We start from the raw sequence: 27688 nt of genomic DNA, 5'->3' as shown, positions 1-27688 counted from the left end.
TCATGAAACCAAATAAGGGAATTGTCTCATTCTGCAGAGCGCCATGTTCAGTCAAAGCATGGCAATAAAATAACAGAAGAGTCATTTATTAAAATAAATGGGACTATTAATGGATTTGGACATAAAGTATTCAAGGCCTTATTACATTGCTGCCAGATTGCTTTGACTGTAGGGAGACTTTATGTTCTTTAAAGCTGCACTATGTTGATATTTTTATGTGAAAAGGATCGCTGATGGTGAGTTATGTGTTAAGTGTACAGAGTGCCCATCTGTTGGTTTAGACATGGTTTTGTAGCTGATGTGTGTGTGTAACATTTAATGCAATCTATTTTGCAGTCTACTATTTGACAGCATAGTATCATTTCACATTGTATGGGGACAATCTTATTTTTATTTGTAATATTAATGTGTTGTTTTTTTTACAGTAGAATCATTATTTTTACAGTACAATCCAAATTTAACTTGATCCGATGAGTTTATTCAAATAAAAAAATGTGTGTTAAGTCACTATCTATCACCAAGGGAGGTCACACAGTAGTTGATTGAGCAATCTTCATATATATATATTTGCAGTATTACAAACTGGCTCACTGTCTGTACTAAATTTGTTATCACAGTTTTTCAGGACTGCCAATTCCAAGCATGTTTGAAAGCTTAATGATTGCCACTTCAACTACAGTTTCGCACTAGTGGTTGTACCTGTACCTGAGTAGAATAGTCACTCTTTCCACCTGTGTTTTTTGTTTGTTTTAAACCCTCTAACTTCGCTGTTTTAGTTTAGTCCTTTGTTTCCAGCAGCTGAACGCAGTTGTTGTGAGCCAAAAGGCTCTGAAGCCTCACTGTACAATACCTTCTCGGCACCTGATGGTAGTACACAGAGCACTTAGCAGCGCCTGCTATTTCCATGAGGAGTTGGTGGGGACCAAAACAAAGCTAAAAGGAGATGAGTGCATTTTTAAGTCCATGAAAGTCCCAGGTGACTTGGTTCATGTCTGATGGATGTTTACATCGGTGCTAACACCTTTATCAAGTGATAATGTGTTTTAAGCTTTGCCCCAGAGTGGAAAAAAATCAATTAAAGGAGTTTGAGGCTTTACTTTTATTCTGCACGCATTTCACCTGTATTAATTATACGAGAGATTAATTGTTCATGTAACTTTTCAGCAGTCTTTGACACAGTGCGAGCAGCCCTCAGGCAGATGGAACGAGGTGGTGAATCTGCGTTTATTTCAGTGTCATAAATGCATACCTAATGCATTATTAAACATCATATGGAGAGCAGTGTTTTATAATTCATTGTTATATAATTGTACAAAACGTTTCTAAGTGTGCTACAGTGTTGCTCTGCGATGAGACGCTGAGACAAGGGCGCTTGTTGAGGTGCAATGTCCCAGAAAACACTGGGTGCTTGCTGAGCCGGAGCCGTGCTCATGATCAAACTCCTATTATGTCCTTAACTCTAACATAAATCTCAAGAGGGCATCCTCAGCCTCTAAATGACCATATTCACCTAAATATCAACGCATACACACCGGTCGAAATTGAGTTGCTGCACCAATAAATTGCTCAGTGCCAATGGTACCGCAGAAGCATGAAATATATATTGATCCTATTGTTTGGCAGATACTATGACATGTAATTACCCCCACAAGACACCACTTTTCTTTCTTTTGATTTTATGACAATTACACTTCATGGTAAAAGTCAATGTACACATGTGAGGCTAAGTGATTGTATAAGGTTATGTAGGAAAACATAAAAAGACATGATGTTTTATGTTTTTGTTCGAAATAACGAACTCGTTTCATTATAATTTAATCATTTAGGCCAAAGAGTGTGTTAGTGAGTTTGACAGCACTTTGTAGAAGCAGCGACTCCTCTCTCTGGTGCAGAAAGGTTTTTATATGCAAATAACCCAAATCGGGGATTCATATATATTTGAAAGGATTCTGAAATCCAACATTATCAGTTATCAGCGCACTGTAACGACTCACAGCGAACTTTTCAAAGTCAAAGGGCTGACGGAAATAACAGTAATCTCTCAATAGTTTAAAAGTTCAATAAACGTGTCACACCTAATAGGTTTATGCTATTCAAGGGCACTGCTCAGTCAAGCAAATAGATATTAACTGGGCTTGAATTGTGCTTCTGGTGTTTTTCTGTCTCTGAATATGGAAGGCCGTTGTGTACCAGTGTTTAAATTGTCACTTGTGAAAGTAGTTCAGCAGTTGCCTTCCTCTGAGAACATTGCGAGAGGCGCCAGCTCATTCGAAAAGTTGAATTTTATGCATTGTATGTCTGCTGAGTAAATGCGAAGTAGGCCCAACAATTTCAGAAACAGTCTTTCTGATGTTCCGATATGCTGATGTATCAGGAAACAAGTGCCAAATTAGGGTTAGATGGTGAATAGCTCGGTCTTTATCTTCGCTGCTTGGGGAAAGTAGAGACAGTCAATGTCATATGCACGACCGGCTTCTGCCCAGCCTCCGCTCTGAGCCCTTTGTTAATGCGCTGCCTTTCCTGCAGACGATGAGCGCACAATGCTTCTTGACCCACTTGGACCGCTTTTGCAGCAGTGCTGCTTCACGCTGGCAATGACATTTAAAATCACAATCCTCATTGTTGAAGGAGCTGAACCCTGACGTATAGTCCCGTCAGTAAATGGTCAAAACAGTCTCATTCCCTCTGGCATTTGCCACGACTCTTTCAAATAGGAAGCAGCTATTCTGCCGCCATCCAAGGAATCCCGGCTTAACCTCAAATAAATATGACAAAAACCTCAAATGATTGTCTATACTGCATTATAATCATATTAACAACGCATTACACTGCAATCAGACAATGTGCTACAGAATGTGCTTAACATTGTGTTGGTAATCAGACACTGTGACACTTGTAAAATTAAGAGGACTGAAGTTTTGAGTGTAGAGTCGTATGTAATATTTTTCAGTCATCTCAAATGTTCTTTCAATCACTGCTTTAATGATTTCAGTGAAACTGGACGTTTATCTCAAATGTTTGCCATGTCCAGATATATATGTGCGCGGGAGTATGAATCAACAAAGACGTTATATAATTTTGTATTTCTTTGTGCTCACTTATGACTCTATGCCCAAGGACCTCTAACACAAAAAAACTATTGAATGTTTTAAACTGTTATTAACCGCGACGCTGACCCAATAATCTTCATATGTCAGATATCAAAAAGATGTTTCCAGTGAGCAGCTCTCGCTCTTTCTCTCTTTCAACCTTTTTTGTGGCTTAATAAACTGATATCCGTTAAAAAGTTTCCGTCTCAATTTGAAGCACAGCACTGCCTAATCAGCATAAACAATCACCGTGGCTACTTCTTTTTCTTGTCACTTGTGAGCGTTTGATTTATTGACTGCTGTCAGATTGCTGTCAGTGAGTTATGAGAGTGACAACAAACATAACAAAAAGTGTTTCTGAAATACGCTACCCACCCCAGCTTTCATATATTGGACGGTTGGCTCCCGGTACTGTCGCTTGCTGTGTTGTGAAAGTATCGTGCCCGTTTTATTGCTGCTTGCGGTGTTGTAGACAGCCTCTCATTGCTTTTCGACTCCAGGGAAGTGAAGGTGATTTCCGTTGCCCACTTCAGCTCGGCGGAGCCCTGGAGTCCTGGAGCCCCGTCCCCACTGCTAAACAGAGCCAAACTGCTGGTTTATACAAAGTTTGTTGATTATAAATGTGTCCAAATTGCACCAAATTCAACACTGCACCACCTTAGATCCTTTGCAAATAGGGCCACCAAGTGTGAAGCAGATCGGGTGAGCGGGTGAACAGCAAACAAATGCCTCCTGTGGCACAAGGTGTTTTGGTAATAAAACATCCTCTATCAGAGGTGAACTGGAATGCTTGCCATTGTTTTACCTGAAACAAAAGACCACGAGAAAGGTTTTGAAAGTGCTAACTCAAGGTCCGCTTGTTGTCTTTCTCCAGGGCTTTTAACCTCATCTTCATCAACAAGTTTGCTCAGTTGTCATGGAGATGCCAATTCCTGATTCTTTGACATTTGGACTGATACGCATTGTGAATCACTTTTAAACAGGCTTTAGAGAAAGTGTTACCCTTTATCCAAACAATATATATGTTTCTTTTTGTCTTGATGGCTTCAGTCTGCTGCACAGTGCTGACATATTTCAAATCAAGCTGACATTTAAGTTTGTGTAGATGCAGCATATATAATACAAATGCCATTTCAATATCTTGGCATGTTCTGTGCTGTGAAGAAAATCTCATTGGTAGTGGAAGATTACCCCTCATCCTTTGCCTCTGTATTACTAGATATTATATTCTGCATCCTCTAAGCATGTGGACGGCTCATTGGGTGATCCCCAGGGATCAATCATTGGTCCTCTTTGACTATTAATCTCAAAACAAACCATTAACAAAACTAAATACATTCACCCTAGAATCCACTCTTACTTTAGAAAATAATTAAATCAAAGTTATTATGTAGAAATAAATGGTTTTTTTATTCATGTATATAGCACGTTTCATAACAAAGTTACAAAGTGCACGCTCAAACAAGTAAAACAAGATAAGAAATACAATAAATACATAAAATCTCTTGGATGTAAAATAAATGCAATTAAAAAAGCCACGTGGTAAAAGTGAGTCTTCAGAGAAGCTTTTAAAAAAGACACAACTTGCCTGCCTCAGGTTACCAGGAAGGGAGTGGCCAAGTTTAGGGGAGCGGAAGCAAAGATCCGGTCCCCTTTAGGGGATCAGTCGCGGATTAAAAGCGTTAGTAAGGCCCTACCCGAAGATCTCAGGCAGCAGTCAGGCTCATAAAGAATCAACGGATCACATAGAATGTATGCTATCATTCTTCTTTAGAATATTGAAGATGAATATTGTCTTTTTCAGACTGGAAATGTTGACAGTGTACATATATTGTCCTTTATGCAGCAGCTCATCTCAGTCTCAAGGTGCTGTCTGAGTTGAAATAAAGCTGCATTGGATATGTTTCATACGTCATGAAAGGCTTTACATCGGGTCATGCTGGAGCTAAACCCAATTAAAGTAAACACAACAACAAGACATGTTTGTCCCCACGAGGTGCATCCACATGAACAGCTGGTTTAAAAAGATTTTCCAAATCAATTTATATTCTTAGCTGTTCTTTCCAATCACTGCTCTCATGTTCAAAGGAAGGAAGGAAGGAAAGAAGGAGCTCTAGCAGAAAGTAGGTTTAATGCTAAGTTCACTTTGGAGATGCACCTTTTCAAAAGGTGAAAGAGCCGAGACTGGGGGGCATTTTGATTGCTTCTCGACAGCTCTGTCGACGGCCAGGTGGTGGCTCATAGCTCAAAGCTCAAAGCTACTAACAGTACTGACAGAGCTAACTCACCCTATGAGATCAAGTGCAGAGCGCCGGCTGCGGGCTAACCAGTGGAACACGCCCACGCTCGCTAACATGCACTGAAAGCACGCACAGCCACCCCCGGCTCTATGTCCACAAAGCAAGGTGAAACTCAGATAATAACAATACACACACACACAGACACAGACACACACACACACACACACACACACACACACACACACACACACACACAGGGGGAGAGCGACTTCATTGTCTGCTCAGGGACACAATACCCAACATGACAAATACTTTTTTGCCTTCATATTAATTCAGAATGTAACATGCACAGGGCAGTACACTGGGGACCAGCCTGTGCCCTTCATTTCTATCCTCTCCGCTGGCGAGAGGCAGTCCGGTTAGTCACGGTGGATGTCACGTTTGAACAGGATCCAGCAACTTGGTACCAGTTTGCATTGTTTTTGTTTTTGCTTTTTTAGCGGCCGTTACTATAGAAACACTGGGGGGAAATTATGTCTCTTTCTCCACGCAGCTTATGGTCGATCTGTGATAGAGCAGCTAAACCAAGATACAGTGCAAAAATTATGAAATCATGCTTTCCAACGTGCAAAGCAAGAACGTGTAAGGACGTGTAGTTGAACACTACTACTGCTACTAAGGTTTTACATTGGTATCTGGACAGCCACCATCGTCGTCCAAACAGCAGAATACTCTCATCTTCAGATAACTTATAGTCATATTATGTTTGGGTGAACAAGAATAATGCAGTATTTAATGAGGAGCATGCTTGTGCAACGCTTTGCCTTCATACCGATTGTCACACAGCCTTGAAGAGTCACTTATGCCTCATGCTGGCCCTTCATGTTCCCACTGATGCCTCATTATCCGCAGCAGCCATGCACAAAGAGAGAGTACGAATGTATTGATTGTTGATGCTCTGAAATGGCATGACTCAAGGGAACCATAAGAGAAATGCAATTCCTAATGCATGAGCAAGAGTTGGAACGTTTTCATCTTGAAACGAAAACACATGAATAGTAAGATGTTCAAAGCTTGTAATTTTCTGTGCAAAGCTCAGTGGTGAAAAGCAACAGACCCTGGTTTTTTGTCAGTTTTCTTTTCTTCAGATTGTCTGAAGTGTTTGGTAAGGTAAAAGGAAAAAATTCTTAGAGCATGAAAAGACACACGCGTACACACAAAAACACTTACACACACACATACACACACACACACACACACACACACACACGGTGATATAGAAAGAACATATTTCATACAGAGTTGACCTCCATCTAGTGGCAGAACTGATTCCACTTCAAACGCATTTAGATTAATGACTAAGTCCCTGTAACATCAACACATTGGTGGCCCTCACCGAGACTAGAGTGGGCTACAGAGAGTAGACGTGATAAAACACAATAAATAGAATAAAACAGAAGAGAGTAGGACATAATAGAATGGAGCAAAAATAAATTAGAATAGTATAAGATAGAACATAGCAGAATGGAATAAAATAAACGGAACAGAAAAAAAACAGAGGATAATAGAATATATAATATTATATCAAACATAAGAATACAATAGAAATGAGCAGAATAGAATACAATGTCACATATGTCAAAATAACTAAATAGGATTGAACAGAATATAATAAAGTATAACCAAATATAAAGCAGTAAACAATTGTCTGGAACATAATGGGACACAATACAATATTATGGAATACAATACATTATACAACAAAGCAGAATAGAATAGAACATCATATGTTAGAATGCAGCACAGTGCAATAGAATGGAATAGAACAGGAGTGTTGTGTAAATCACACACACGCTGAAAACAATCTTTTGAGAGCTGATAGTTGCCGAGCAGCAGCAGCAGCAGCAGCAGCAGCAGCAGCAGCAGCAGCAGCAGCAGCAGCAGCAGCAGCAGCAGCAGCAGCAGCAGCAGCAGCAGCAGCAGCAGCAATGCTTTCTGTGAAGACACCAGGATGCTACGAGCCACAGCAGCTCAGCGGCTGCAGCCGCACTGCTCTCCCTCGTTGCGTGGCTAATATGACCTGTTAAGTAAAGTGTGTGTCAACACCATTGCATCGATGCAGGGACAAAAAATAATCAGGAGTTTGGTTTCATTTCACCTCAGCGAGTCTTAACTGTGTTTTGCTATCATTTGCCGCCTGTTGGGCTTGTTTCTCTTCTCTCCTCTGAGCTCTGTTTCACCGATGGCGGAGCTTTTACACACTTTGTGCGTGGAGCTGAGACGGCTCCCTGCAGTCCACTAGCTTGTTGTTCTCGCTACAGGTATCAGCTGCTCTGTTGTCGACAATGTTGGGCTGGCGTGCATGCAGTCTGAAATCCAACTGTGGTGGTCGGGAGATGTTAATGTTGTTGTTGAGTATGTCTTGACTGATGGGGAGTTGGAACAAAAGGAGGGGGAAGCTGCCAGACAGAGATGGTAAACCAAAAGGTGTTGCAAGGGGGACTGAGATCAGAAGTCGCTGTCAATGTCCCATGAGGTGGCTGGGACATTGAATCCCAATGGGCCATGTTAAAATCCTCCATTGTGGAAGCCCCTGCTAGGCTTTGTGATTGAAAGGTTGAAAGGTCATCTGTGGCTGTTGTGCCTGCGGCCTAAGAATCCATTGGTGAACACCAGCGGTTAAGGCGATCAAGGCGATCAAGTTAAGGAAGGCGGCCTTGTAGACTTTGATGGCCCCGGGTTCTCCAAAATACACAGACGGGTACCGGTTGGCGAGACAGGCTGCAGCTGTGGTGAATGCCAAAATCAAAAATCTGGATGTGGGGGGAGTCTATTAAGCAGGACTTTTAATTGGCCTCTAGGAAGTTGAGGCAAACCGTCAAACAACTCATAAAGTGAAAGCTGGGCTTGGTTCAGGCTGTGTTCCGCAGGGGAGGAGAATTGCAGTCCTAGACTGGGGATGTTGTTAAGCAGGGGAAAGAGCACTCTGAGGAAGTCCTGAACCCAAACAACACGTCCGCTGTGTAGGAGCCCATATTTAAAGACTTACAGAACCATCCATATCCATGGCAAAGGTGGCTGAAGTCGTCAAAAAGCTCATTGGTGGCGAGGTGCCATGGGTAGATGAGTTTGCTTTGAGACATCTGGACATCTTTAGATGCCGAACGCTCTGGACATCTTTGGTTTGTCTTGGCTGACATGCCACTTCAGTGTCGCATGGAAGTCAGAGGCAGCGCCTGTGGAGTGGGCAACCAAGGTTATGCTCACCATTGCTTTAGAAAGGCTCCGATTAATTATCGGAGTATCACCGCTCTTTGTACATGTGTGGTTCTGTTGGCTCCATCAGACCGTACCGTTCAGCACAGTTTGCAGCCGAGTTTGAACCAGTCGGGATGAGACTCAGTACCTTCAAGTTTGAGGCCTGGTGCTCTGCCAGAAAACCGTGGATTGTGCCCTCCGAGTTTGGAGTGAAACACTGCCTCAAACGCGAGAGTTCAAGTATCTTGGAATTGGAAGTACAAAGTACACAGACTAAATAAAACTAAGTCATTTATAAAAAAAAAAGTCATTTACAAAAACATGGCAAAATGCCTGTACTTTCATGTTAAGGTTACGCTTGTGCATGCACTGCTCACCAATTCTTGACATTTTTGCCAAAAGCAGATGTCTGTGAGCTCGCCTTTTCTGCTCTTACCCCTCTCAAAAGAAAATACGGATCCAAGCTCAACTTTCAGCAGGAATGGAGGGCGGCCATATTAAGCCTGCAACCCTGTTTTAAGAAGATTCATAGAGTAAAAGCAGACTTAGGCTTATTGCAGCCACTAATACTGATACAATTTGATGGCTCACACATATCTGCACACATTTTGTTTTGTTTTGCACAGGTTGCACTTTATTGTTATTACCTTGAAAATATATTCAGTGCAAAACAGGTCAATTGCAGCACACAATAAACATATTTTTTGTTTGTCAAATATCAGTTATTAATTGCATAAATATTACTTTATTTGCATTGATCTAACAAAGTGACATTTTATTTGTTTTGTCAGATGGAGCAATCTGGTTTACTTGAAAGTTATTGCCATTTTCTTTTTTCTATCTTTGCTTTTGAAAAAGCACAGATGAATGAGTCACAATAATAAAAAATCAGCATGGACCATTTTGTTACAATTGTGTTGGGCCGGTGGGGCGTGCACATTTTTCTTCCTCCAAAGTTTGAGAAGCACTGGGGTGGTGACAGAATGATTGAAATACTAAACACAAGTGGTCAAAATGAGCTTCTTTTGTTGGGTGCTTGGGATTAGCCGTCGAGATAAAGGGTGAAGATCTCAGACATCCCAAGGGAGCTCGGAGTCGAGTCCATAGCGTTAAAAGGGGCCAGCTGAACTGGTTCGGCCACCTGATCAGGATGCCTTGTCGTATACAGATGACTACATCCACCCACCAGAACGAAGTAGGTCAAACTGAATGCAGAACTAACTGCAGGTTGCTATACAGGGTTAAAACGATTCTGTTTTTTTGTGATGCAAAGCCAAAATCAAATAAAAGCTGGGGTATTTCCTGCAGTAGCACTAGCCATGAGTGATGAAAGGTCTTGAAAAGCGAGAAATTAATTCAAGTGAAGGACATGGGTGCAAGCAGTCCCAGCCTGCGTGACCCCACAAAGGAACAAAAAACTGCAAATTCATTTTTCAATTTATCTGTATGACAAAAACAAACCTCATTTGCAGGAAGACGGTTATTATTACTTCGAGTTCCAAGCTCTAGTTGGTTCCACAGCAGTTCTGGTCAGCTCATTAGCTTGTTCAATTTACAATTCTAACACGTTGTTTGAGGTTCAGTATGAGAACAGACGGTTCAAGCATGAAATGCAGAGCTGTTCTTTTTCAGAGTTAATTTGGGGGCTCTTTCATACGGTCCCTGACTTCATTTGCTCACTTCTTTTTTTTTAAATAAGTAAGTCTCACAACAATGTTCACGTTGTCGGAATCTGTTTTCCGTCAAACTGACAATGTGTCCATGCTTAAACGTGTTCATTAGCCATTTTAGTATCTTGTTATGTGGTAAACATTGCTGTCTAGTTCTGCTAAAATAGCAGCCGAAGCTGAAAATGTACCATCCCATGGGGATTCTGCGCAGACAGGAAATACCAACTTGCACTTATTATTTATTCACACCGGACCTTTTTGGTGCAACAGATAGACACAACAAACGCAGAGCAGTTGGAGCTGACAACAATTCCCAAAACAGAGCCCAGTGTTATATTAAATCCAGGGGTTGTCAGTGCACCAGTGTAATGATTATTATTTTCTCAAATCAGTAGTCCTGAAGGGTCTTGTTCCTTGAGCAGCATGGTTTATTACATACATGATGTGGCTGCATCTGTAAATGTGAAACAAAAAATGTACATTCACCTAGTACGCTGTAGTTAATGTCAAGTACACACACTAGTAATGTCAGTATTTGTTTTACATTCCTGCTTCTATTGAGCTTTTTTAATTAAGTTTTGAATTCCTGTTCATGCAGTTGTTTGTGTGTGCCAAGGCAATTGGAAGAGATTTTGACCGCAGTGGAAATGTTTCTTTGAAAGCCCTCAAGGCCAAACAAATATGAATTAAAGTGGGTTATGTCGTTGCCTTAAAACATGTTTTGAATTTTGAAAGGGATTTCATCTGGCATGTATGTGTGTGTTTTTTAATAATCTATATACCAATATGGGAAAAGCACCAACACCACACATTTTTAATGTCATCACACTTGAAGCAGATAAATAAATTCGTATATATGTCTCAGACAGAGGGCCTTTCGTGTTTTTGTTTTAAATTTAGTTCTAAAGGCTGAACCCGTGCTTTGCTGCCACACTAGATACTGGACTCACTGGGCTCTCTGACAGTGGGATTTCCCGATTCCCACCAGCAGTGCTGCAGCTTCGCTGGCCTCGCTCGGTGACCTGTACTGGCAGACGCGTTCCAGGATCTCCAGTGCGTCAATTCGACGGTCGGCCTTTACATTTTCCCGTCATTAGATCCGTCAATGATGGAAAATATTCCGTTAACTTGACCGCTAGTGTAATCACGCCAGAAGGGGTCGCCCTTGTAGCTCAATTGGTTGAGCATGCGCACCACATCTGTGGTCAGATAGTGACCAAATGACCTCCTAGTGCCTTGTGTTCTTACCACTTTCCATTGACCTGGTCAAAAAAAGTCATGCGGTCTAGAATCTATCAAGGATCGACAGGATCTATGTATGGCCCTTTACCTCTCTCCCGCCGTCCATGTGTCTCTCCATACAAAACCATGAAAATGCAATGACCATACATCCCTTCATGTCGAATACATTTGTTATTGTTGTCAAAGCGCTATCTAGCAGCAATTTTCCAATAAATACCAGAGAGTTCTGCTTCTATTCTCTTTGTCACCGCTCTTATAGTAATGTTTCCCCTGCGCTGTGGCTTGGACTACACAGCGATCCCATAGCCAAGTTGCAATTTGGTCGTAAACAACAAAGTCTTTAAGCTGATCCTTCAATTCTTCTGACAGTTTTGGCGTCTGCCCTTCTCGTCATGAGATCCCAAATCTTGTCGTCATTCCAGTTAGACCTTTTCGTTGGTGTCTTCATTCACATAAACGCTTCTTCACTCTTGGAAGTTTGTACTCTTCCGGCTTTGCGCCAATCACATCGTAGAATGTCATCAATACACTCTCTCACTTGCCATGACATTACACAGACTTTGTGCTAGAGGGTTAAGTCCGTTTAATGTCCGGTCTAACTGATTTGGACATTGGCATTCTTACATACAGCTTCTCAGGCTAAAGTCTAGATAAGTTCAGGATTGCAGTGCATTTGCCAAATATGGTGATCATCTCTATTTCCTCCGTAAATAGCATCAAATTGATCATTTCTTTCCACAGAACTTAACGGAAAGTGATCAGTCAATAATGGACCTGTAAAATAAATGTTTTCCCACATGAATTCAAATCATAACTTATCAAAAATGTTTTTAATGTATGCATTGTATTCATAAAAATAGAAATAATAATAATTAGTTATCAGTTAGAATGTAAACTCCACCAATATGCAAAAATCTCTAATTTCAACAAAAAAAAAAAAAATACATGACCACAGTGCCATTAAAGAACAATTACAAAAAAAGACCACATGATTGTATTTTGATGAATTCTTACAAGACAAGTATACTTGTAATTTTCCATACTATGGCAGTTGCATTGATAAAGCAGCAAGCAGAAATAAAGTGGAAATAAAGCATGTGCTGTGTGCAGTGAATCGACATAAACAATTACATTCAGTTGCAAAGTAACAATAAACACCACGTTGGTAAAGCTCAGTACATATGCACGTCCTGGGAATCCGCGTTACGGAAAATGACAGCAGCGCTCTGCGGGTCACCTACATCTCCTGAGTACGCCTGCGGAAGACAGAAAGAAAAATGAGTATGATAACAATCTTTAAAGCATATGCTTGATAATAGTGTTTATCTGTAAATAGAGTGAAATGGAAAAATGACAGATTTTATTTTTATCAACGGGGCTTACATTGTGCCTTGCTTTTATCCTATTTACTTGTCTCAGCACAGGATCCTGCCCTAGAAATGGATAGAGAGGATAGCCGCAAATGATCATGCAAATAAGCATTATGCATATATTTAATGCATGGGCAATATTTCATGGACCTATAGTTGAGGTTAGTGGTATGATTCTGCTTTGCTTTTATATTCAGAAGGAAAGAGAAGTTGCCATACTGTGTTGTTTCCACCACTTCCTCGCCAATATGGCCAAGCCCACGAGGAACATGACGGAGGCACACACCAGCAAGGACTCCAAGATGTGGCTAAAACACAGACACAAACACTCAGCGGTCTTCAAGAGCAGCTCAGGGCCCCGTGTTGCATCCGCTTTTACAGAGTGACACGGCAGCCAAAAGAATGACAGAGCTTCAGTCCTCTTGCCTGTTAATGTTACGGGACTCCTTAGTGATGGGCTTGGGCGGAGGCAGGTTCGCAACAGACTGACTCTGTGTCGGTGCGGGTGTCGAAGTCCCGGCAGCTGAGGATATACAAAGTATTGCTTTAAAAAGAAGAAAAAAACAATGCCCTTGTATAAGCAAAAGAGTGTTTGCAGCAGCACCCCCGCAGAGTTCATGGGGTCAATATTTCTTGATAAGCGACTCATGATGATCAATACCTTTGTACAGCCAGAGACCTATATGATCCCCCCCGCCATCTGTCACAAACGCATATTGATCTTCAGAGCTGCTCTTGGCTGCTTCTCATTCAGCCGCTGCAGAGTGATGAGCGTGGGGAAGAAGCCACGTAGCAGCAGACTTTTGCTCTTTTCATACACACAGTGCTTTTAATAGCGTTGAGAGAGTTTCCATTTGCGAGTCAGATCACCATCTTATCATCTCTCCATAGTACACTGATTTGTCTGTTTTTTACCTGCCAAGCTAAACTCAACGAATGTTAATAGAAGTTTCGCAGACTGAAATCCAGGTTAGTGAGAATTAGGCCGACTTTGTGAGGATTAGGATGATGAAAATAAAAGTATTTCTTCAAGCTGCAGTAATGAGTAAAATGATTATGCTTGCTGTGAAAGTGGTATAATGACAAACTCACAGAGAATCATCACTCTACCTTAATAGAGTGCTGTGGGAATGACGTATCTTTGGAAACCAACTGAGAAGTTAGACCCACACTGATTCCTTCAGCAGAAAGCCAAGGATTTCTTTCAATGGGATTTTAGGTTATATGATAAAATAAAAGTTAAAACTAGATAATCTTGACAAAGGGACACCATACTTTTATGATTTTTTATGAGTGAAAACGCCAGATGGAAAAAAAAAGCTAATGTTCGGTCACATGACTGCCCTCAGCTAAAGTTCTGTTGCCGTAATTTAGCCGCTTGTCAGCAACTGCCTTTTTTAAGGCATGTAAAAGCTTAAATATTCGAGAGTGGTGTATCTGCTGACGTGTTTTAAGCGGTGGAACGGAACGTTAAATGTCTTAAGCTTCTGTTAAACCTTATTACAGACATCTGACCAACACAAAAACGATTAAAAAAAACCCAATGACTTCCGAAAGAGGCAGCAGAAATGCTCACTCTTCTCTGGGTTAAGGGCTCATTCTGGCAGCCCTCATTGAGCCTTTTAGTTTCTTTAAGCTCGTTGTTTTTGATTTCCACCCGCTAATGAACTTCACATGATTCTCTCTCATGGCTCTCATGAACCTCAGATGACTGAAAACAGCATAGCTGTTTTCAGTCATCTATAGCTGGTGAATGTAATGCTGTGGCTACAGAGCAGGATCTTATTCTCAGGAGTTAGTGGAAACCACAACAAAGCTAAAAGAAGAGTGATTATTGGACTTAAATAGGCCCCTTAAAGGAAATGTAAATGTTGTGTCTGCTTGGTCTTCCAAACCAAGTGCCAAAAAAACAATACTACGTTAAATAAAACTCACAATAACCCGACATTGAATTATATATATATGTTTGTTTCTTTGTCAACCTACTCGTCGTGGGTCTTGGTGTGACCAGCACATGCACCAGCATCTGCTGCGCTGCCACAGAGCACCAGTACCAGCCGCTATCACTCATCCGCAGCTTCTTTAACGTTATAGTGAAAGTCCTAGTTCTGTCATCGCTGATGGCCACTGAAGTGTCTTCGTAGCTCCCCTCAGAACCAGTCAGCAGGCAGGAGCTCCAGTCTCCACTCCGACACCACTTCTTCTCGATGTCTCTGTTTGCAGGCAGTGACAGGGGAGTCAGTGAAGGCTCACTGTCCATCACTGTTTGGCTTGAATTGAAGATTTCTTTTTAAACAAATAACCATGTTTTTTCAGGTTTGCGCTTTAGAAATGTGTTTTTTAAAAGTGGGTATTCGTCATTGTCTGATGGTAAAAAAAAAAAGCAACTACAACAACAACTGACAATCGTAATATGTTGAATTTGACAATAGTATACCTGTATCTCTCACTGTAGTGGCATTCCACTGTGACGCTACTCCCTTCTTCCCCACTTAGTCGGTTGTTCACCACTGATATACCTGCAGGAAAGGAATGCAGGCTTAAAAGGCCAGTGTGTTGCATTATGGGTGATCTATTAGCAGAAATGGAGTATGATATTCACAACTATGTTTTAATTTGTGTACAATCACCTGAAACTAAGACTCCCTGGGGTCCCATTTACATATGGGAGCAGGTTCTTTTCACAGAGTCCATCATGTTTCTACAGTCCAGAATGGACAAACACCGGCTCTGGCGAGAACCTTTCACATTTTTGTTACCTGAAGGCCACCGTAGCTCCCCGCCATGATTGCAAAAGTGGTGTAAAGTGAGCTGCAGAGGGCAAAGCTGTTGTACCGCTTGTCTGAGTGTTATTACCACGGTTCCTTTGGCCCTCGGCAGCTCACTAAACAGTCTTGGAAACATAGGAGCGAGGAAAGTGGTATTCAGTTGGTTGCAATCTACGATAATGCCACTAGGGGCCACTAAATCCGACACACTTTCCTATTTTTTTAAATATTTGCAGTCAAAGCATTCAAAATGCATTACAATGGCCTTTTCAACGGCGATCAACAAGATGCGCGTCAGTTCAACAATCACTCTATTACTCACCATGAACGACCTTGATGTACGTGTAAGCGACAATGTCGGCGGTCCACGCGCCGCCCACCTCCACGCCGCACATGTACCAGCCGGAGTCCCCCTCCTTCAGGTCGCCCATGGTCACAGCGAACACCTGCTGGACAGGGTCGTCGAAGATGCTCACCTTCTCGGTGGCTGGATTGACCAGATCGGTTCGAGCCAAGCTGGTGCAGAACTCCCTCATCTTCCCCCGGCACCAGTACTTCACATAGCTGGCATACTGGGGGTCATAATGACACGGGACTGTGAGGGATTGACCCTCCATGACTGAGAGCTCTCCCTCGGTGGTTACCCTGCAGAGAAAGCCTGGCGGAGAGTGGACAAGATTGAGTGCTGAGTTCCAACTTGAGCTCAGACTCTCAGTCAAAACAAGACTCACAGTGGACGTTTGTTATCTGGGGTTTAGCGGCAGGGAAAGTGCCCTTGAGCAATACTCCTTCCACATTTATGGTTTCAGTTTCCTTTGTGACAAAACACTATTCCCTATTTAACTTCCCTGTATTTCAAAATTGGATTATCCCTCTAAAGTAGAGATTTGGGGCGGACAAATATAACAGGCTTTTGGAGACTTGGCAAAATAAACATCAAACATAATGTTGCCATGGGCAAGCGGCACGGAGGGTTGGAAGATTACACAAAAAGAAGAAAAAAAAGGACAATAACACAAAATCCTTCCCTGGCTCAAGCAGAGAAATAACATTAACAACCTTGCTAGTCATTTCTCAGCGATGAGTAATAAGGAGAAGAGATAAAATAGTAAAGAGATCTGAAGCGTGAGTCTTTGCCGAAAGCACAATTCAATGTGAGGGGGCTGCATGATAGACATGAATCGTCCTAAGAACTCTCCTGTTTCCTCAATTATCTGCATATAAAAAGGCTACAACAGACATCTTGTACAACTTTCATAAGCTAATATGCTCTTGGTTATTACCTGGGATCCATAGTAACAGACTGAGGGCGAGCAGAAAGGGTCGCAGCATGTTTTGCTGTAAGTTTGAGGATCTCTCTCTTGTCTCAACACAAACTCCTAGTTCCGCAATGCCAATAAGCCCTCGGTCATGTGACTACAAGTTGGATCCAGATGTTCCAGATATTAACCATGAAGGTGCCAAGAGTCTGATCTCTTATTATGAGCTAAAACGTTTTTGAGGTATTTTTTTTGTATTAAATGAACCTTTTGCTGACATCTTTTGTATTTCTTTGACACTGGACTCCCACAAAAATCAAGACTACAGAATAACTGGATTTTGGGAAACATACTTATTAGCTTTTGTGTTTGGTGTGAATTTTATTTTTCTGAGCAACAAATGCTTATTTTTGGATTGTATAACATTTTTATTTTTTTTAACTACAGTTTTGGGCCCTTTTGAATTTAAATATATATCCGTCATGACTCTTATATCTCCTGCATTTCATAGTTATCCATCATTTTGTATTCTTAATATAACCTATCCTCCAAAGCAACCAAACGCCAAGAGCCTTCCCACCATGCATGCAAAAGAATCATTTGGCAGGCGACAATGAAATAATTTGATTTTGATGCCTGAAAACTTTGGATTTGGTCCAGTCTTCATTTGTCGGATTAAGCTCCGACACACAGCCACCCCCCTTTCTCCCCGGCCCCCGTCCTCGTCAGCCACTGAATTAACAAACAATTATTCCAAGGCTCCCAATTTGCTCTGTGAAGGGTGTCATGGATGTCCCTAAACGCCCTTTTTGGGGGAGACGGGGCTGCAAGGCCTTTTCTGGTCATTATTTTCCCGGGAAAACAGAAGTGAAACTGAACACGTTCCCGCGACAGTCGTCCTGGCAGACTTGAGAATCGAAACTTTCCCCAAAACTAATTAGTCACAGCGTTTCAATCGGAAGGTCTGGTTCGCAGATCTGTTGCACTCTGTCAAGAGAGATTGATTTTGGTGAATTGAAAACAAAACAGGATGTGCTCGATGATCCCAACTTTCCTCCATGTTTCAGATTAGTTAATGAGATGTAAGAGAAAGCAGTTTGGTCAAAAACACAATATCACAGATCAAGTCTGCAGTATGAATTACAGACATAAAATTCTGTCAAATTTGAGCAAGATCCTCAAACTGTGACCTCATGGCAGCTGTAGCTCAGGGGGATGAGCGGTTGTTCCATTATCACAAGATAACCGGTTCACACGGCGAAGTGTCTCTGAGCAAGACACCAAACCTCTGGTTGCACCTCACAGGGCAGCCCACCGCTACTTAATCAAGGATGGGTTAAATGCAGAGAAGAATTTTCCAAAGGGGATTAATAAATTGCATGTTTTGTTTCTTTCATTTTCTAGTTCTGTTGGACACAAAGTACAGTAATAGTGGTGGAATGTACATTTACTCAAGCACTACTTTTATTTTGTTGTTCTTTATACTTCCACTCGACATTTCAGAGGAAACTTTTACACTTTCTACATTTACTCGGCAGTGACATGGCGGTTTTCAACAAACCTACATTGACCGTATCACGAGATGCATTTCATATAGCAAACAGTAGAGAATCTGCTCTACCTCGGCCAATCAGGACACTAAAAATGTAAACGCACGAGTAATATTGTGCAATGAATAAATAAATAGTAACGATGACATGGGCCACCCGAGTACCAGAAGTTTTAATCTCAAAGTAAATGTTGTTGATTACCGAGTCTACATTTAAGTATGGTTTTGCTACTTTTACTTGAGTAAATGACCAGAGTACATCTTCAACTACAGACGCTAAATAACCTCCAGTTAAGACATTTAACACAAGGCATTTAATGATTCGTTAGAATCACCTTTATTTAAAAAGATTTTTTTTAAATGTAGAAATGTGGTATTCTCAACTCCCCGTTTAAATTCTTTCAAGTGAGACATGTCCAAAAAAAACACCTCTCGCAACTTAATGCTGACATTTTTTTTTTTTAAAAAGGGAAGACGATAATCTTATACCTTTAATATTTCGAGGTGGGTACATCTCTTGCCTGCTATCAAAGTGGCATAGAAAGAGATGTAGAGGACCTGAAGAAACACGGGACGCCGACTTAAGTCGGCCCGTTTTGTCATCTCTGTATGCGAGGCAGTTCCACATCCAATTCAAACCCTCACACCCCTCACCCATTGAGCAAACTAACTCCAATGAACCCCTCGGGTCAGCGCGGTCTTTGACAAACGTTAAGTGGCTCTGCAGAGCCACAATCAACTGAGCTGGAATGCGTTTCCATCAGGTGTGCCAGAGCGGGCAATCGAAGCAAACCCTCTCATTGCTCAAGGGGTGCAATGTTCTCGCTCTCTCCTCTCTTACTTAGCGTGATGGGCAGAGAGCCTCGGCTGCACTCACTCGCATCGGCTCGGGAATATACAGGAGTTTCAGTTCTTCAACTTGAAGGAAGAAATAAAATATCTGGGTGGGGTTAAAAAAAAAAGAATTCTGCAAGGGATGGAATCCTTTCGTAGCAATTTTCCCTATTTTTCCCGCCCCTTGAACGGTTTTAATATCTTTTTCTGTAGCTAACTCAAAATGTAGCATGATGCCCCTGCAAATCCTGGTGTAAAAAGTAATATTTTTAAGGCTGTAATATGACTATATAGCCATCACCCTCATGAATAGAGGTTCAGAAGTTCCACTGTCTGTTTCATGGGATCAATTAATAGACATGATACTTTCACTGGCCAAATAGGACCATATTGCATTTTGACTCATTCACATTTTGTTCCGCCTAAAATGTACAAACACATTATTTCACTGAAAAACATCACTCCTCACCCAGTCTGTTGAAAATACTGTCAAGAACTGCTTATGTATACTCAAGGTCACCATTTGAGTTGTTTTTATTTATTCTTCTCAGTGCAAAAGGGAATGCTTTACAAATTTATATGTAAAAAAAGAAAGATAAGAAAGAAAAGAGAAGAATGCAAGAAATCAATCCATAAGGAAATTGTACTGCATGTTTGCATGGGAAGTTCAACTAATTCAGTGTTGATAGGTGGGATGTGAAGTTTTGATATTTTTTCCTGGCGTGATCTATGAAAATAGAAGAAAAAAAAGAGATGGTTGAATTAGTGACATTGAGGTTATCAGAGCAGTTATTTAAATTCAGAGAGAGAAACGAGAGAATACATTATGCACAAACCAATCTTAAAAATTCCATAACAGTTTTCTAGCCAAGCCAAGCACTTGTTCTACAAGCACAAACCAACAGTCATCATCCTTGGACTGGATACATTCTCTTATGTTTTGCCCTTTGAGAGTAAGATTCTATAAACACTCATGCATCTCTCACACGCTGCAGTGAGATGATTCATTTTTTCTTATTCAAAAGAATACCAGTCGTACAAAAACACATTAAAAGAACACATTCTTTAAACTATTTAGTGCCATTCGTGTCCTGGACTCGGTTGGTTTAAACTATTTTAAAAATCTGAATATACCATGTTGGAACGAAAGGACGTTCAGGCCTAATTGGTTAGTGAGCTCTATCAAGGCGACATAAAGTGCTCGCTGCAACGATATATAGGAGAAATCACTTTAAAAACGAGAAACTAGAAAAATCCAACAGCTGCAGAAATGTCATACTTTGAGCGGCGTGGAGCTGAGAGAAAAGCTACAACAATATAATCTGATGACTGGATGTGTTGAAACTTAAGCAATATACAAATAAAAACTAGGAGTGATCATCTCCATTGGGGATTCGGGCTATAATGTGACAGCAGGGCTTTGAGCTAAAGTAGCAACTTATTTTTTTGGAACTCCTAAAATGAGACGTGTGAGATATCCACCTGAGAGGGAGGACACGGGAAGTCAGACGCACGTCCGTTTCAACCGATGAAGTTCATCACAACCAGATGAAGCACGGTGTGAGCAAATAGGAAGTCAGCGAAGGCTCTCTCCGGAGAGATGGATAAGAAGTCTCCTTTGTTCTGTGGGTTGATCTGAATACGAAGACACACTATAAAAAAAAATAATTAAAGAAGACAGTGGATTTACTATTGTGACATCTTAGTTTTTATTAATAACACGTATTTCAGTGAAAGTGTTGGCGAGAGATGTTTTAGTGCTCGTTTCCATTACTGTGAACTGAATATCATTGATATACTTGCACATTTTCCCATCTTCTTCGGACATTTTCATAGTCAAACAATGAAATAGAGTAATCACACAGTTCAGGTTATGATCATTACATGAACCCAATTACTAAATCTCCCCTTCTCTCCTTTATTATTCTGAGTCAACAGGGGTTCCCACTTTCCTCCACCATGGGAAAAACCATTAATTATAAGATTACGTACTCAGGTATACCCAGATGTATGAGGGCACCTGGAAGACCCGGGTGCACTGTGATACAGCACTCCTGCCTTCATAAAGGGAACTTTGTGATACTGGATCAGCTATATGCTAGTTTTGAAACAGTGTTGAATTTGATTGCATCATGAATAATGTATTATGCATTTCTAAGTATTTAGTCTGATCACACACGTTATTTTAACGCCAATAAAACCACGAACTTAAGTTGAACACTTTACTACAAGCGTAAATAGATCACTTTAGGCGGCAGTTCAGCGTACTTATATATTTTAATAGAGCGTGATAAAATCGCCACACTGAACGTGTGTATTTATCTTCCTCCTACATAGTTAGCCTTAGCCACAGCTCGAGCCTAGTATGGCTAGCTGACGTGTGTCTGAACAGACGTTCACGAGCGGGTCAGAAGTCCAGAAACGGAAACCACGATAAAACCAACGCGTCGTCGGCGAGATAAAAGAACATTTAACCAAACAAGTATTTACCTCCGAGGATGAAAGCGCCCACACACGAGATGAAGCCCGACAGAAAGCTGTTGAAGGGGAAGGTACCGACGAGCAGACAGTACAGGAACTGCAGCGCTCCTGTCAACAAGATGTAAAACAAATACGAATCCACCACCTTCAGCTTGTTGGGTGTCGTAGTGGTGTACTCGTCTAGAAACCGACCAACAACCGAGATGACTGAGTTCGACATGATTTGTTTTTTGTCGGCTAATTTGTACAAACGGGGGTCAATGAGCTTCTGCACAGGTCCTTTTCCTCAGTCGAAAAAGTGACGTGTCCTCGTAGACCGGAAGCGGCCTTGGGTGTTACAAAGAATACAGTCAGGTCCGAGCATTGATCGCGTGCGCGGGGTTCCGAGTCGCTCGGAGAGAAGAGACTTGGCGCCGCCCACTGTTACAACACAGAGGAGTTGACGAGGGGACAGACGGCTCACTCTGCCCTTATTTCGAGATATGGTTAATGCGTTCTCTGTTGTCACCAATTCGCAGACTGCCCCAGTGCCCAATATGTTAATCCTAGGGTCCGAATTTCACAAATGAGTCATCCACACAAACACACGCATAAACAGTGTGTATAGCGACAGCACTTGATCATAAATAATAGCTACACTCGACATCAATTTGGCTGCTTGTGAGTAACACATACTTTTAGTCCCGCTTTTTCTTTTGTACCTTTGAGCACATCTTCGCAGCAGACAATCTTCGCGCTCAACTGACCCAATAGTGGGTTTGTGTAATTTATAAGGAAAGATAGAAGTGCAGGCTGTCAACCCCATCATTTCACTTATTTAAATTTTAGTGATCAGAACATGTCAATCGATGGACACCGCGACAACAACCACAGCTGCGGGGCAGAACGAGTGTGAAACCGAGTAAGTCACGTTCAACTTCGGTAGATAAACATCCGGAGACAACCTTGTCTGATTACGTCATGAGCTAGCTAAACTTTAGAAAAACGGAGTGTGTTTATGTGTCAATTCTGCCCTTCGGGCGCGTGCGTATAAGTGACTGTTGTACAATACTCCACTGAAAGGTTGCGTCATTGTAACGCCAGCAAACACAATATTTAATACACACGTCTTTATGCTAATTTGGAATGTACATATGTATGTCACTTTCTTTGGAATGTTGCGTCTGTTGCTCTAATAGCACGGCTGCTGTTGGTGAGCTTTATGTGACAGGAATGGTTAGAAATAAGTGAAATCAGTGCAAATTGATCGCAAAGTTGCTAATAGCCTGTGAACTTAAGGACTTTGTATTGGTGGGAGATGAGGCTTGTTATTAGTCGGGCAGGGATCAAATGGTATTGTCTTGATCTGTCACTCCTGTTTAACTAGTCTTTTTAGTGAAGTTTGTGTATTCCCTGGAGGCAAGAGCAGCTGTGAGTGACTCGCCTTGTGAGGTAGTTGCATGACTCGGCACTTTCTTTCAATTGCACATCGATTGCGTAAACTTTTTAGCCCTGAGCCCCCAGTGGCTAATTTTGCATAACAGGTAGACCACCTGGTTGTGTACCCGTTGATAATGGAGGTAGATATGCGAGACTGGCCTTTTTGCCATCTCTAACCAGAGAGGGTGAGGTGTGACCTCTAACCTGTAGGTAATTATTATGCATATTTGTCTTGTTGTCAGACCTGCGAAACCATGGGAGAAAAAAAGAGCTCTGACTAGTCGGCTGAATTAAGTGTCTGTTTTTAACAAAATACGTAATAGTGTCTGAGTTTTCTCATGGTGTTAATTTCTCACAGGAAAATTAATGTGATTAATTCATCGAGGCACTGACATTTGAAGCGTTTTAGTTTTGTATATTTGGCATGCTTTGAATGATTCCCTTTACGGTCCACTGCCGTCTTATTTTATTTTTTTCTTGTCAGGTCGAGTTCAAACTGGAACTGGTGGCCGTCCTGGCGTCCGACCTCAATGTCCCATTTAAAGACTGCCGAGTCCAAGATTCTTGCTTGTAAGGGAAAGTGATTGTGAATGTTGCTAATCACTTGTAATGCTTTATGAAAGCTGTTCACGCTTTATACAAGCCCAGTAAATATTGTGTAAGTGTAATACAACACTGCTATGTCCTAAGCTATACAACAAACCTAACTGATACTTTACCCATGTCTGGTCACCACAGGTATTCAGAATGACCTCTGGGCTCGGTTTGTGACGCTGCCAAACCAGAACCGCATATGGACTCTGACTCTCACCAAGAAGGGAGCGCGCAAGCCGGCAGAACAAGGTACCACCCTCCTCTCAGCCTTCGTTTGCTTAGCTTGAGGCAACCACTGTAATTCCACAGCACTAATGTGTCCACGGTACAACCCGTTGCATAACTCCGACATCTTTCTAGCCCCGAAGACGCCCCTGGTGATGGTCCACGGCTTTGGAGGCGGGGTAGGCCTGTGGATCCGAAACATAGACGCGCTGAGTCGGTCGCGGCCTCTCTACGCCTTTGACCTCCTGGGCTTCGGCAGGAGCTCCAGACCTTCCTTCCCCTCGGATGCCGCCAAGGCGGAGGAGCAGTTCGTCGAGTCCATTGAGCAGTGGAGACAGTCGGTGGGCCTGGAGAACATGGTTCTGCTGGGACACAGTCTCGGGGGATACCTGGCTGCCGCCTACGCCATCCAGTACCCTGCTAGGTAATGATGCCTCATGTGATGCAGAATCACGACCATCGTTTTTGTTTTGTTCACCCCTGATTCCAATCTGATTTCATCTTCAGTCACATGGGCAACTTTTTTTAATGTGCAAAAGGCTTGAATTTCCAGCAAGAAAGCTAATATATTTTGAGCCTTACCCTTTTCATGAAAATTTAAATCAGAACACGGTCGTTTGTGTAGAATTTGACCAATTCTTGACTTTGGCGCCTCCAAAGTCGGCAAAACACACTGCTGATAACAAAGTTTAATAAACGCCAGTTGACAGGAAATGACAACGTTCCTGCTCTCTTATTGTAGAGTGTCTCATCTGATCTTGGTGGACCCATGGGGTTTCCCTGAGCGACCCAAGACACAGGCCCCGGAGGGTCAGGATCAGGGGACGGAGGTGATGAAGCGGCCGCCACTGCCTCGCTGGGTGAAGGCCATTGCTGCAGTGGTGTCCCTCTTCAACCCCTTGGCTGTCATCAGAGCCGCGGGGCCGTGGGGTGAGATAACGTTGTTCGTCTAATGTCGTACCGCGCCACGTCGTGTGCTTTCCGCTCATCTTGTAGCGTGTCATTGATTTCAGGTCCGGGCTTGGTGAACCGATTCCGTCCCGATTTCAAAAGGAATTTCGAAGATCTGTTTGCGGACGACACCATGACGCAGTACATCTACCACTGTAATGCACAAACCCCGAGGTGAGGAAAAAAAAAACACACTTTGTCACGTTCTCGATTGCCCAACATGACGCCTACAAAAAGCCGACCAACGTCCTACCGCCTTGTCTGTTTCCTCTCCTGCCAGTGGCGAGGTGGGTTTCGGGGCCATGGCGGAGTCTCTGGGCTGGGCCAAGAGGCCCATGCTGGAGCGGGTTCACCAGCTGCCCCCCTCCATGCCCGTCACCATGCTGTACGGAGCTCGATCCTGGATGGACAGCTCGTCAGGGCACAGGGTGGTGCAGATTAGGAACCAGGCCCCGACCACAGTCATCGTGAGTAGAAACGGAGGGTAGAGTCATGAGGGGTTAGGAGCCAAAACCGTGATGGTCCGCTTTTGGATTGGCGTCATTCTTCTTTGGGCTTGATCTCTCAGATACAAATTTTTGTTGTTGTTCCATAACTCAAGATTTCATATGTGAACCATAGTTTAGTGTCTTTTAATGGGGACAAAATGAAGAAGTTCTTTGACAGCTATGGATGTCGACCTTGAAGTTTGTTGCCGGAGGCGTACAACTGCGAGCCGGTGACTCTAGTCGTTTTAACGCGACAGTGCATCATTGCTGACTTGTCTCTCTCCATTTTCTTATCTATTCCACTGTGCAGCTGATAGACGACGCTTCCCACCACGTGTATGCTGATCAACCAGAAGAGTTCAATAGAGTGGTGGAAAATATATGCAACTCTGTTAACTGACTCTGTGTGTGTGTGCGCGCGCGCGCGTGTGTGTGTGTGTGTGTGTGTGTGTGCGCGCGCGCAAAAGGACTGAAAGTATGAAGACAATTTATGTTGGGGTGTTAATCAGTACAACCTGTGCATGTGAAGCATGCTGGATGGTTCTGTGGCGTATCGAGACATCCAGTAGCTCAACATGCGTTTGGATATTCTTCGTTTCACAGTCATGTTCTCACAGTAGACTGTTGTTGCCAAGTTCTGTTTAATTATAAGCTGACATATTGTTAGGGGAAATGGTTTTGTTGATAAATGATTGAATACGTTTGTGAAGGTGATCATACAGAATAGTAATTGTACTTTCGCAAAATTATATTGCCCATTTAGGTTTTAACAGTAAGTGAAACAGTCACTACTCTAGATGCACTGACGCAACATTTTCTTTATTATGTGCCTCACATAAGTACTGTATCGATATCTTGTCTTTAAGTCTCGCTTTTCTCTCTATATATTCTGCACTACATCAAACAGCTGCTTGTGTTTTATACCGTGAAAACAATAAATTCTTATTTTACAAACTGCTACTGTGAAAGTCCACATGTGACGTTTTTGCCTTTCTGCAGTAGAAAATGGAAATGGCTAGTGAAAGCACAAATATTAATAGCCAAATGTTGAATAAAAGTGCCAGTTATTGCCCATATCACTATATTTGTATAATTACAATGCACATCACACACGCAGTAAAATCTGTCATGGACTTGTCAAAAAGGCTCACCAGCTGATGCGCAATTGTGGAACGTTTCACGGATTCGGCCGCAGGAAGAGGTGTAGCAGCATGTTTTTGTTTTTTGGGTGGACGATTACAATTTCACAATTATTCAAAAGATCTTTAATAAAAGACAACATACAAATGCGTTCTAGCCTAAAATGCTGGACTGTTCATTGGCCAGTATCTATTTGAGCTCACAGTACCTCATGTTCAATGTCAAAGTGCTAAGAATCATTAGCTTTAAATGCCTTTTTTCTACAAATACAGTTTTAAATACAGTTTTCAAATGTTCTCTTTCACACAGTTTGAGATGTTGCACCGCCGTGTTTCTACAGTAGCCCAGAATGGACAAACAAAGCCCTGGCTCTATAACAAGCTTTTTTTAAAACTAAAGTAAGAGATGGCGAAACTCAGTATTAAATGTGAACCAGCGCTAAATGGGTTAAGACTGCACTATTTCTAAGCCCCAATCTTGCTGGCTTTAAGTGTATGTGTATTGTAAGAACCAGCTCAAACAAAAGCTCTGTATGTATGGTCACTGTTTACCTTAGTTTGTTCCTGTAAACGTCTTTGCAGGCTGAGCCCTCCTCTCTCTACCGGTAGCGCCAACAGAGGATTTGGTTGCATTTACATTTTTAGAGTTGTTTCCAGTGAGATATAAGTGTCTCCATAAAGTGCCATCGCTGCTTTAAACATTGCTGGTGCTGCTCTAGAAACTATTTTCATGTATTTCAGATAACTTATTTTTTTAAAGCAATTATTTTGTAATGAAAAATAGCAGATTATTACTATAGTAGATGCTATCACTAATAAAAACCCTAACTTGAAGGTCACGGTAGTTCTCCAACATGCTTTGTAAATGTTGTTGCTTGCAAATCTGCCACCTCACAACTAGATGCCACTAAATTATACACACTGTTCCTTTAACAGACTGCAGCTCAATCCGAGAGATTACGGCACTGCATTATGCAACAGATAAAACGTGGAGCAGCAGAACAAAAGGGATGAATCAGACTGCGAAGACAAGCCCTACCTCACCTATAGAGCTTGGTCTTACCTGTCTAAAGTGGTTTGCCACCACACAGTCGGCAAGGAAAAAGAAGTCA

General features: G+C 42.0%; 3 protein-coding genes across 3 annotated transcripts; 1 reads left to right on the top strand and 2 right to left on the bottom strand.

Annotated features, from left to right (window-relative positions):
* Positions 1–12403: 12403 nt before the first annotated feature.
* Positions 12404–16990, bottom strand: pigr (polymeric immunoglobulin receptor). Its single transcript, XM_068570521.1, has 8 exons — positions 16921–16990; positions 15960–16295; positions 15307–15388; positions 14856–15082; positions 13296–13392; positions 13089–13177; positions 12883–12932; positions 12404–12755 (listed from the first exon to the last, which is right to left on the bottom strand). The coding sequence occupies exons 1-8, from the start codon at positions 16967–16969 to the stop codon at positions 12672–12674; spliced, it is 1014 nt and encodes a 337-aa protein (XP_068426622.1). The 5' UTR covers positions 16970–16990; the 3' UTR covers positions 12404–12671.
* A 2805-nt stretch (positions 16991–19795) lies between these two features.
* Positions 19796–22092, bottom strand: dad1 (defender against cell death 1). Its single transcript, XM_068571556.1, has 3 exons — positions 21770–22092; positions 20762–20931; positions 19796–20006 (listed from the first exon to the last, which is right to left on the bottom strand). The coding sequence occupies exons 1-2, from the start codon at positions 21978–21980 to the stop codon at positions 20801–20803; spliced, it is 342 nt and encodes a 113-aa protein (XP_068427657.1). The 5' UTR covers positions 21981–22092; the 3' UTR covers positions 19796–20006; positions 20762–20800.
* A 414-nt stretch (positions 22093–22506) lies between these two features.
* On the top strand, positions 22507–26395 carry abhd4 (abhydrolase domain containing 4, N-acyl phospholipase B). The gene is made up of 8 exons (XM_068571555.1): positions 22507–22661; positions 23664–23749; positions 23918–24022; positions 24134–24422; positions 24741–24928; positions 25012–25123; positions 25230–25416; positions 25748–26395. The coding sequence occupies exons 1-8, from the start codon at positions 22609–22611 to the stop codon at positions 25835–25837; spliced, it is 1110 nt and encodes a 369-aa protein (XP_068427656.1). The 5' UTR covers positions 22507–22608; the 3' UTR covers positions 25838–26395.
* Positions 26396–27688: the final 1293 nt, after the last annotated feature.

Source organism: Clinocottus analis, unplaced genomic scaffold, assembly GCF_023055335.1.
Source record: "Clinocottus analis isolate CAN_PGR_092001 unplaced genomic scaffold, fCliAna1.0.p SCAF_11, whole genome shotgun sequence".
Taxonomy (NCBI): Eukaryota; Metazoa; Chordata; class Actinopteri; order Perciformes; family Cottidae; genus Clinocottus; species Clinocottus analis.
Note: the sequence above shows the minus strand (reverse complement) of the source record. Positions and strands in the feature narration are given on the sequence as shown.

Excerpts from the sequence above, each read along its gene's own strand:
- pigr (XM_068570521.1), bottom strand. The coding sequence starts at position 16,969 with ATGCTGCGACCCTTTCTGCTCGCCCTCAGTCTGTTACTATGGATCCCA. Across the intron at positions 13,393-14,855 it reads CACACCAAGACCCACGACGA|CTGCCGGGACTTCGACACCC; the intron begins GTAGGTTGACAA and ends GTATATCCTCAG. Across the intron at positions 13,178-13,295 it reads GAGTCCCGTAACATTAACAG|CCACATCTTGGAGTCCTTGC; the intron begins GCAAGAGGACTG and ends TCTGTGTTTTAG.
- dad1 (XM_068571556.1), bottom strand. The coding sequence starts at position 21,980 with ATGTCGAACTCAGTCATCTCGGTTGTTGGTCGGTTTCTAGACGAGTAC. Across the intron at positions 20,932-21,769 it reads GGGCGCTTTCATCCTCGGAG|TGTGTCTTCGTATTCAGATC; the intron begins GTAAATACTTGT and ends TTTTTTTTATAG.
- abhd4 (XM_068571555.1), top strand. The coding sequence starts at position 22,609 with ATGGACACCGCGACAACAACCACAGCTGCGGGGCAGAACGAGTGTGAA. Across the intron at positions 24,023-24,133 it reads GCGCAAGCCGGCAGAACAAG|CCCCGAAGACGCCCCTGGTG; the intron begins GTACCACCCTCC and ends ACATCTTTCTAG. Across the intron at positions 25,417-25,747 it reads AGGCCCCGACCACAGTCATC|CTGATAGACGACGCTTCCCA; the intron begins GTGAGTAGAAAC and ends TCCACTGTGCAG.